Raw genomic sequence first — 11432 nt, forward strand, 5'->3', positions numbered from 1 at the left:
ACATGAAACCACTGACACACAGCTGTACCGTCTGACTGTTACGTGGCAGTTGCCCATATTTTTACATAATCTACACAACAGGGTGTAAAGTGTTTGAGGTGCTGAAGAAAGTCGCAGAGCATCGCATGTGTTGACTGGAAATGCAGCACTCTGCTGGAGACAGACACTTCAGTCAGTTCCTCCTTGCTGCCATAATTCGCTCATGTTGAGTCAATAGCTGAGTTATTTATTAGAATGTTTACCCAAACATACCTTCTTCGCTCTCTGAGAAATCTTTGGTGCATGACTCAAAAGCTTCTCCACCAGATATTCTTTGTTCTGTGAAAAAAATGGTCAAAATATAACTAAGTTAGACGGATGGAAATCCAAAGGCTGGACGACACGTGAGAAGTACAGTATTGAGCAAAAGTCTTGACACACCTTTTATTTCTTTATATTTTGCAAGGAAAATGAGAAATAAGTGCTGTGATTTATTGAAACATTTGCAAACATGCAAGAAAATACTGTATATAAGGCAAAAACAGAAGGACATTGCTGAAGGACATTTAAAGCTTTTCCTTGGATCCATGACTGACAAGGTTTCATTGTGTGTTTTTCTATTCAGTTATGCTTTTACTGCTTTGGCAGTGTGTTTGGGACTATTGTCGTTCTGAAAAAAAAGCTTTTGTCAAACGGACACTTTCCAGATGGCAAGGCATGGTGGATACAAATCTTACGATACTTTCCTACATATACAGTTCAACCATTTTCAATAAGATCCTCAACACCACTGGCTGAACGCACGATAAGAGCCTCCACTGTGTTTAAGTGTTAAGTGGCTTAACAAAAGAAAATCATCTGAAAATCATCTGAAAATGGTCAGGTAAAAAACTGGACCAAAGATTAGTGAAAAAACCCGCCATGTCTAAAGAAAGAAAGAACTTCAGAGAGCTGGAGAACTATCGCTCAAGTTTAAAACGTATTCGAAGGTCTGGCTCTGTGAAAGCAAAACATAAAAAATGGAGGGGTGGCTAGAGACTTTTGCACAGTACTATAAATGGATTTATTAAGTCCCTGGTATAAATTGGTTACTGGCTATGCAGAAACAGCAAGATGAGGCTGCAGTACTTTTCACAAAATTAAAATGACCTTAAAAAGACTATTTCTCTAACTGCTAATCTACTTGGAAAAAAAGGATTTTGTAATCTTATAACTTTGTTATAAAGATTTTGGCTATTCACCATTTAACTACTTAACTAATCACTATTATAGTAAAAAAAATTCAGGAATACACAGTGCTTATTATAAGAGAACAACATTTAAATAATACTACTATTTCTCATATATATTAAATAATAGTAGCTAGGTTATGTTTTATGTCATTGCTGATTCATCCAAGTAAGTATAAACATCAAAAACGCATAAAAAAGCATTCACTGCGTGTATATCTGACTCGTCGCTGGCATAAATCCAAACGGACAGCAATAATAACAAAAGATAGTGAGATGAGACAAATACCTTGGCCTTTTGGAAGAATTTGCACTTCAAAAGCTCTGCGGCTGTAGGCCTAGAGATACAACAAACAAAGAAAAAAGAAAGCATCATTACAGTTACTGAATGTTAGTCACGATTGGGTCATTTCACTGACCAATAATTGCATCAGCTCTCTCCATTGATATATTTGCCTGATACATAAACATGTTGCTAACCTTTTGACAGGATCCTTCTGAAGGCACATAGATATTAGCTTTCTAAATGATTTGCCATATTTTTTTAAAGTTTCCTTGTCCTCAACACCTGTCTCTAGAGAGGGTGGATCATTCTGAAGGGTAAGCATTAAAACCTGAAAAGACAACAGAAGTGGTCATAACTGCCAACACATTTCACCACCAGTACAAAATCTGTAGATGAGGAAAAGAAACTAAGAGCAGGAAACTGTGGGAAAAGTTGTGGAACATAAAGATGAGTATCTCTTAGATGAAACGCTGCCTGTTTATTAGCTCTTAGGTTTCCCAATTACAGAAAGAGCAGCAAGCCAAACTGCTCTCTTTCCACATAAAATTCATCATTACTAAGAAAACCTCAAAGACGTTTATTTAGGAGAAGGTTTATCAAGGTTTATGGCCAGTTTCCTTTTCTTTTTTCTTTGCCAGCACCAGTATATGTTACAAGACTGATTAAATAACACTGAATGAACACATACTTTCATGGGAGGGTAGCGGTGATAGGGGGCAGAGCCTGTTGCCAATTCAATCGCTGTAATTCCAAAACTCCATATATCTGCTTTAAAATCATAGCCCCGAACCTGCAGACACAGAATTACAGTACCGTATAATACCAAAGTAATGCTTAAGGCTTCATGTTAAGGCAATGCTGCTATTGGTTGTCATGTCAAAAATAACAGCATTCCATTACAAAAAGGGCTAGCATTAAGCAGAGACAAGATCAGGCAAATACATTTTACATAATAATAATAATAATAACTTTTTTGTATAGCAGTTTTTATGTGTTTTAACAGTCTGGATGAAGACACACATTTATATTTAAGTGTAAATATCCCAACATACAGTACAAAAAACAACACATTCACACTAAGGTTCTTACATTTGTCTATATAGCTAAAAATCATGGGAGGATGATTATGGAAAAGCTGACCTATTATAAAGAGTGTTCTTATGTGCTTACACCTGTCCTTATAGCTCACTGGGTTAAGCAGGTGACCCATATGGCAATAGACCAGCGGTCCCCAACCTTTTTTGTGCTATGGACCGGTTCAATGCCCGACAATATTTTCACAGACCGGCCATTAAGGTCTCGGATAAATACAACAACAAAAAAAAATGATACAACCAAGACATATACTGTGGTATTTTGTAAATAATCGACACGCATTCAAAGTGTAATTGTGTAACTTTATTAGCAGCGTCTTCTTGAAACACGTCCTCCTGCCCCTTAATGCTCTCTGATCGTTATGGCAACGCGTAAATATTGCTTTCAAAATAAGACACACAAGTACAACACGAGAAAAGACCACTGCAATAGACTATTGCAGAAGGCTAGGTCTGAATCTGTCCTAGGCCATTTACTGCTCATCTTCCCTCACCTTCCAGTCTAATATCATAATCATAATAAAGGCTAAAAAAAAGGTTTTCAGTAGAAGTTGAAAAAAAAACCCCACTTAATCAGCTGACCTGCAAGGCTGTTTCAAAGTGTATGTGTTCCAACCTTAAAAGCTGGATTTAAAATAACAGTTAATAGGCCTTAATAAAAAAACAAGGTCTCAGCAGATCTGTGATATGTGCACGACCCTGACCATGTATGGCCTTGTAAGTGATTAATAAATTGAATCTGAATTTCACTGGAAGCCAGCGAAGAGCTAGCATGGTGGTACAGTGGTTAGTACTGTCACCTCACAGCAAGAAGCTCCTGGGTTCTGTGTGAACTTTGCACATTTTCCCTGTGTCTATGTGGGTTCTTTCTGGCTACACCCACAATCCAAAGACATGCTAATTGGTGATTCTAAATTGGCTGTAGGTGTGAGTGTGAGAGTGAACGGTTGTCTGCCTCTCTGTGTTGCCCCTATGACAGACTGGCGACCTGTCAAGAGTATACTCTGCCTCTCACCCTATTACAGCTAGAATAGGCTCCAGCCCCCCAGCAACCCTGAATATGGATAACCAGAAGAAGATGGATGAATGATCAGTGAAGGGAAGCAAGCACAGGGTTGATGTGCAAGTGCTTGTTAGCAGCCTAGCTGCTGCTTTTATGTTTGTGGAGTGTTGAAGGGAGGAAACAAAGGCAGACTGAATGAATCAAAAGTGAGCAGTCTGATGAAAAGATCTAAAAGCAAAATACAAGAACCAAATAAAAAGCCCAGAAAGCAACGCAACACAACCCAAAAGAGTACATGAAAATACTGTACTATGAGGACTTTCTCAGCGGCTTAATGGACTGACATCTATACTAACTCTGGAGAAAATAACTTATGTATTAAGAAACAAACTGGATATGTTTTGGGCCATATGGACAAAATTCTAGAACATTACCGGGCCGCGTTTGTTACCGGCCGCAAGAGTTGAGGCTCGGGTGTAAAATTTATGGTTTTCAGGGTTTATAAGTCTGTTCCCCTGGGTCTTTTCCCGTGTTGTACTTGTGTGTCTTATTTTGAAAGAAATATTTACGCATTGCCATAACGATCAGAGAGCATTAAGGGGCAGGAGGATGTGTTTCAAGAAGACGCTGCTAATAAAGTTACACAATTACACTGTGAATTCGTGTCAATTATTTACAAAATACCACAGTTTTTGTCTTGGTTGTATCATTTTTTTTGTTGTATTAATCCAAGACCTTAATGGCCGGTCTGTGAAAATATTGTCAGTCATTAAACCGGTCCGTAGCACAAAAAAGGTTGGGGACCGCTGGTCTATTGCCATATGGGTCACCTGCTTAACCCAGTGAGCTATGAGGACAGGTGTAAGCACACAAGAACACTCTTTATAATAGGTCAGCTTTTCCATAATCATCCTCCCATGATTTTTAGCTATATTGACAAATGTAATTTGTGCTAATTTGATATGTCTGTCTGACCCCCCCATTATGATTTTCTTTATTTTTGTTTCAATCATTATGTCTTTTGTCATTATTTTATCTCTTATTCTCTTATTTTATCACAGCGTATTATGTAAAACTTGTTATAACCAATAAATAAATATGTAAAACAAAAAGAAAACAATTGTCTATTGATGCACATGGGGTGTTTAGGGAAGTGAACAACAACTGGAGCAAACTAGACACAGATGTAGACAATCAAGGCAATGAAACTGGGGAGGAAGTAAAACAAGACAAAACGTAAGGGACAACTAAAAAAGTAAAACAGGAACTGAAGCATAACACCAGCTAAAACAAAGAAATGCTGATACATGAAAGAACTAACATAGGGCAACACAGACTTGAAGATATAAAGGAAGGCACAGAACACAACAACATTGAGGGAAGATAACAACCAACCCAAACTAACAAAGCTAAGTTTAAAGAAAATCCACTCTGGGACAAAACATCAAGAGCTCAAAAATAACAGAAAATATTGCACAAGGTAAAGGGATGAAAAATATGGAATCAAACCCTAAACCTATAATCAAAAACCAAGGATAGTGAAACCAAACAGAAAACAGTTAATAAAAGACTAGAATACAAAAACCCAAAACAGACCAGTTGCATTTTTTTCCAGTACATAACATAAACGTTTTCATCAGCTCTTGCCTCGACAGAAACAGACTCACCTGTTCCATCACCTCTGGTGCCATCCAGCATGGTGTGCCAACAAAGGTCTTTCGAACTTTGTTTCTAGTCATGTCACCCCCTGTAGCTAGAAATGCACTCACTCCAAAATCTGTAAAAACAAAAGAAAAGCATCAGAACAACAGAGAAGATTTTAGAACAACAACACATGGTAATTGGCTCATTTAAAAATCTGTGTCAAAACCCTGTGTGACTGCTGCAGGGTAAAGAGTAAATATTGAACATCAAATACATCAGAATTGTTCATTTTAGCTTGTTTACTGCGTCACAGTATGAAAAGCTGATCTCCTCTGGAATGAGTGCTGCATGCATGCCTATGTAATGAGCTGGTCAAAGCGGGTAGATTCAAAATTTGTGCGCATACTGTGATTTCGGTCTCTGAGTGCCTTGGAAAGTGCCTACAAATAAAATGTTATTATCATTATTATTATTATTATTATTATTGACAAATCTGCAGTGACTGTATGGTGATATTATGTCAGCATTATTTTTGAATCTATTCCAGAATTTAGGTGCTACTGAGTGGAAAAGTACATCCAACCCAGTACTAGCAAGGTGAATCCAATTAATAACAATTAATAACATAATAACATGGCTAGTGAGTGTAAGCTTTGCAACAAGTCTGTTTAAGAACAAGAACAACAGGCAACATAGTGTGAATCCAGTATCAGCCAAAATAATGCATTCACATCAGGACCCTGAAACGAATTAACTCAACGAGTTACACTTGTGCTTATCCTGCTGTGCTTATTTGGTAACCTGCAGATATTTTGTTTTTATTTTATTACAGAGTCAACTGCTTTTTCTAATTCCTGTAATTGTTTTTATTAAAGGCTATAATCAGTCACTTCAATTAAATATAACAGACAGCATTAAAAAGCTGACAGCTTCAATGGAGTAACTGATTAAGCTGACACACAATAATTAGGAAAGAATTATGATTCTCGAATTAAAAAAAAGAAAACGTAAACATACATTATTGCTCTCTGTTAATTATTACAACCTATGAAATCAATTCCACCATCTTACCACAAATACAGTGCATGCATTTAGTGTGAAAATAACCAAAAAAAGAGGTTTAAGAGAGTGTTACACAGTATTCAACAAACCTGCAATCTGAACAGATCCGTCTTCCCCCAGTAGTATGTTCCCAGCTTTCACATCCCTGAGGTCAACAAAACATTAATGCAGTCAAACAACAAAGTCATGTGGAGCAGCATTGATTCTTCCACTCCTGTTAACGTGTCGCCCTAACCATCACCATGGGGGTCGTAGAGGGTTAAGTCTGACTCACGTTGACCTTGATAACCAGAAAGTGTACAGATCACGGCTGAGCTACAATCCAATGAATGAACGTATTTGTGTTCATTTTCAACATTACCACTTGGTTTTTTAGATAGCGGATCATATTTTCAATCAAACAATGTTGATTAAACAGAGGAAAAAGATATAAACCAATACCTGTGAATTTGTCCGTTTCTGTGTAGATAGTCCAGACCCTCCAGAACTTCGTTTAAAATAGTGGCAATGATAGGCTCTTCTAAAGCTCGATTTTTATCATCTTCTTTGCTTATGTGCTTAATTATATCGAGCATAGATCCTAAAAAGATGCCAGCCAAGAAAAGAAAACATGGTTAATTTTTAGAAAATAATGGGAAACAAAAATCTGTTGAGTGCTTAATTTATGTTACATTTCAGTGTTTGTGTATTTGTATATTTTGGTATTTTTAGATTTGTTTTATTGCAGGGAGCAGCTTATTGTATTGTCTTTACAGCTGAAATTACTTAATTCAGTGATTTAAACCTATGGTTTCCTAGTTAGTTACCACTGTTGGGTGTTACTGCGATCACATTACATTGATTTCAGTTCGTGTGCTGGAAAATGTCAGAGTGGTTTACTGCGAAGATATGGACATTACTTTTATTTTTATTGTACAAAAGAGCAAGAGTACAATGGTAAAGTGCAAGCTCTGTACAGAAAAGAAACAACCACATTGTACTGGTAACTTTGGCTCCTAATAGCACTGCACGGACAGTCTGCTAACACAAAACTAGCCAAGAACCCAGAGCGATGATAAACCTGAGTGTATGCAGAACCCAGCCCAGCAGCCAGAGCCTGACCTTCAACAGGTATTAAAGGCAGTGATGAGCAGTCAGGCTCACTTCCTACCTGTGCACATTTGTAAAGCAGAATCACTGTTACGTTTTCAGCTTTCCGTTGTGTTGTCAGATTTTTGTTCATAATTAAACACTAAAAGAAACCTAGGGATTTGTGTTGGTGTACAGGATTGGATCCTTAGGTTTATATTGTTAAATGGTAATTATATAACATTATGTTTCAGGTAATTTTACAAAGTAATGAGAAAGTACGGTAACGAGTTATTACTTTCTGTGGAGAGTAATTAAGTTATGTGCTGCTTTATTTTTTTGGGAGTAACAACCCCGACACTGGTCTACAATTGTTGTCCCAGAGATTGTGATTGCCTGTCTGTGAAAAGCGCTTAATAAATAAAGTTTACTTACTTACTTAGTTTACTTACAGAGATATATAACGGTTACAAAATTAAATAAAAACGACGAGCAAATGTCGTTAATTTTAGTCTTCATGAGTGTGGTCAAATTTGTATTGTGAGGACAATATCTACAAGTGTTCCAACTATAAAGCAAAACTTAATTAAACCTTACCAATTACAAATTATGATGCCTGAACTAATAAAAACTGAACTGAGCAAAAACTACTGGAGTCTAAGCAAAACTAAACTGACCTGATAAAAAAATTTTTTTATTAATTATAATGGATTATTATACTGAAACTGGCTTTATAATAAGTTTTGAAATTTCTCAGATGTAACGCTTTTTGTCAACTAGGCATTAACACAGGTTGATACACTGCTGTTCTTTAATCAGATTAAACACAGACCGGTGTAAGGGCATTTAAGACTTATGTTATCACATGAATGGCATGAATGCATCACTAAGCCACCCGTGTCAGGTGAAGCTTACCCCCACTCAGAAGCTTCATGACTAACCAGAGTTCATCCTTCACAACAAAGGAGGTGTAGTATGTGACAACATTGGGATGGTTGCACTGACTCATGGCTTGAATTTCTTTCTATTGGTAGAAGCAAATGACAGGATATTTCACATACAGGACATCTCATTTATTCAGGGCACTTGCTTTATCTTAATAATCTGCAACGAGCTGCATAAACAACAGGAAAGTTAGAAGATTTCTATGCAAACTGCATTAATAGATAAATGAGAACCATAACAATATGTAGCAGAAGTTAAGTAGTACTACAGGAATCGGGTGTGGTGTAAAAAAAACAAAACACTGGGTTGAGAAAACAGCCCGTATTTATTGTACTCACCAATAGTTCATCCATGCTGGTCTGGCATTTTTCCAGGTTAATTCTCTTTATGGCTACACGCTCCTGTCTGGGGGTACAGAGGGCTGCCTGCACAACAGCTGTGGCCCCGCTGCCTGAGAATTAGAGCCACAATGAAGCTATGACAAAGTAAACAGGAGCCAAGTGGGAATTGCATTACGCACAGCTGGAAGACTAAATTCAGCATCAGTTTGTAGCTTTATGGATTTGTCTGGCTCACAGATTCCCAGCTTTTCTGTTTTAGCAAATAACAGAACTTCTATTTTTTTCTTCTTTTTTTTTTTTAATCAATATGATGAGTCGTTTACTCGACTCATTACAAATCAGGCCACGCTGTGTAGTAGCAGAGCTGTTCACACCAAGATGCTGTGACACATGACATATTGCTTACAAACTGTTAGAAGCAGATACACCAGAGAACACATCACAAATTGTGACTGTCTACAAGTTGAGGTGTGTGTGTGTGTGTGTGTGGGGGGGGGGCGGGCGGTCTCACTTACTCATCACTGTCAGCTGCACATAGCGGAGGCGCTACTTCTTATCACTCATGATTTGACTTGTCAGCTCATGTGCACAGTGCATGCAGCTGCCAAAAATATGCATATGGCTTCCCTCTGCTTTTCTTCTATGCATTTAAGGTTAGCAGTATTATGTCTCAGGTGATATAACTCAGCATTAGGTGATTCATGCAATAAAATAAGTTAGGTTTAAGTTTTAAATGTCTTTGTAAAATAAACACTAACTGATATATTAACAATAAGTTAATGCAGATACCTGCTGGTTTTTCTGCAGGATAACAACAACATGGAATATTATAACACCAATGCTTCACACTGCAGCTACATATAAGCTATGCTTACAAACTGAGTCATGTGTCTCAATTAATCAATAACGCATTAGTCCACAACAGAAAAGTTGTGTTAATCATTTGAATCGATAAATGTAAAAAATGTTAAAGTTTTTTTCTCTAATTAATATGAGTATAAACTGGATTTCTTGAATTTTTGGACTTAAGCGATCACGTGTTAACTTTAAACAATCAAAATAATAATTAGAAAACACAGCGGCGGAGTGACTTTTTAGGGCAAGCTTTATTGTTTTAAAAGTAACAATTCCTCTATTGCCATAGTTTTTAATGATCGCCATTACTGCTATTATTAGCTGTATGAATACTAAGTAGCTGTATATTTAGCTCGTCATGTGGACATAATAAGTTATTTGCCACCACAGACGGCACGACGTGGCCTTCACAGATCCGCAGCATCTGTGATTTAAGCAGCTGCTAATAAACTGGACACGTGCCATAAAATCAGCACAGCTGGAGTCAAGCTCGGTGATCGGAGCCCGCCGGAGAGCCACTTATTGAACGTGACAGTTTCACGCGCGTGCAGCGGCCCAGATTTTTTACCCGACTCCGCTTCGTGAGCTGTGAACCGGTAGTCCCTGACTGTGTCTGGTAACATCCGCATTGCAAAGCGTTGCGGGAGGCTGCTGCATATGAAAAAGCCGGTAGGCCCTCGTCGTCATTCACCTCCGATAACCCGCCGCGGGCTGGGTTTCCACGATAGTTACACGGCGTTCAGTACATCCCCGGACACTAACCTATGACTTCCTGCAGCTCGTAGGACTCCCGGGTAATTGGCCAGCTGGTTGTCAGCGGTGGTTGCGGGTGGTGGACAGGAGCTGTACAGTCGCCTTGATCCGCCATGATGAAGATGATGATGCTGCGCTTGTTAGCAGCCTCTCTCTCAGACTGACGGGCAGCGAGAGAGGAAGAGAGAGAGAGAGAGTCAAATTTGACCTCACCTCCTCAGTGTTAGTGTCAGCTGGCAGCTGCAGGAGAGGAAGAGCCGCCTCTACCGCAGAGCGAGCACAACCCGGAAAATAACGGATCGCGTGCGCGCGCGCTCGAGACAGTGACTAGTGATTAAGATGCTTTATTATACACCTAATTTAAAACCTCTGCTAGAAGAATGGTTACATTACATATATTAAGGAAATTGAGTTTGAGTTAAAATAGCAATGAATGTGTTAAAATACTGACGTGAGGATGACGTCGCGTGTGTGTAACTTCAGTAATATGTCCAGAATATGTCACATGCAGTCAGAACTGCTGGTGACGATCATACTACTGTCCAGCAGATGGCGCCATCAGACTGTTTATTGATCTGTGTGCGTCCACTACCCACTACGATAGCGTCACACAGTTGCTGCAGATTTGTTGGCTGCACATCCATGATGTGAATCTTCTCTTCCACCACACCCCAAAGGTGCCCTATTGGATTGATCTGGCCCCAGACAGAATCTGATGGCTCTTACATGCTGTGGAGACACTTTGCTGGGATAGCGTGGATCCACTTCTCACTCAAAAGCAATTCAAAGCTGTTCTAACATATGTAATGGTAATTTTTCTTTTTAATTTTTTTTACCCACTATCCCTCCTTCTTTGTCTTTGTCTCTAACTCATAGATAATTTTTGTTGGTCACCCCCAACAAAAAATCTTAGCATCTTCAAAATCTCCAGCTCCTGTTGGTCTCCATTTCCCAACCATACATCAAAGAAAGTCTCACTACCATCCTGTAAATCTCCCATTTCACTTTTGCTGCTCTCATTGTGATGCTCATTTCCAACCACTCCACCTTGCTTGCACTCTCTTCTTTACTTCTGTCCACTATCTTTTCCTTGGCTGATTGACCACCAAAATGAATTTGCTTTAAGTATGTCTTTGTCTTTTTGGCCTTACCTTTTTTTTCTTTTTTGTTATT

General features: G+C 38.5%; 1 protein-coding gene across 3 annotated transcripts in view; it reads right to left on the bottom strand.

Annotated features, from left to right (window-relative positions):
- The window catches only part of stk39 (serine threonine kinase 39), a 33482-nt gene extending 22624 nt beyond the window's left edge, over nt 1-10858 (bottom strand). For all 3 annotated transcript variants that reach the window (XR_013974008.1, XM_080902116.1, XM_080902115.1), the window contains exons 1-10: nt 10269-10858; nt 8649-8761; nt 8281-8389; nt 6739-6877; nt 6387-6442; nt 5259-5368; nt 2183-2284; nt 1689-1822; nt 1498-1546; nt 253-318 (exon numbers count right to left, since the gene is read on the bottom strand). Coding sequence is in view for 2 of the 3 variants with exons in the window: in XM_080902116.1 (XP_080758242.1) it covers nt 253-318; nt 1498-1546; nt 1689-1822; nt 2183-2284; nt 5259-5368; nt 6387-6442; nt 6739-6877; nt 8281-8389; nt 8649-8761; nt 10269-10374 (984 nt within the window). In the remaining variant the exon portion in view is untranslated. The remainder of the gene's footprint in view (nt 1-252; nt 319-1497; nt 1547-1688; nt 1823-2182; nt 2285-5258; nt 5369-6386; nt 6443-6738; nt 6878-8280; nt 8390-8648; nt 8762-10268) is intronic.
- Between the last annotated feature and the right edge of the window lie 574 nt (nt 10859-11432).

The sequence above is a fragment of the Rhamphochromis sp. 'chilingali' genome (genome assembly GCF_963969265.1).
Source record: "Rhamphochromis sp. 'chilingali' genome assembly, chromosome: 14".
NCBI lineage: Eukaryota > Metazoa > Chordata > Actinopteri > Cichliformes > Cichlidae > Rhamphochromis > Rhamphochromis sp. 'chilingali'.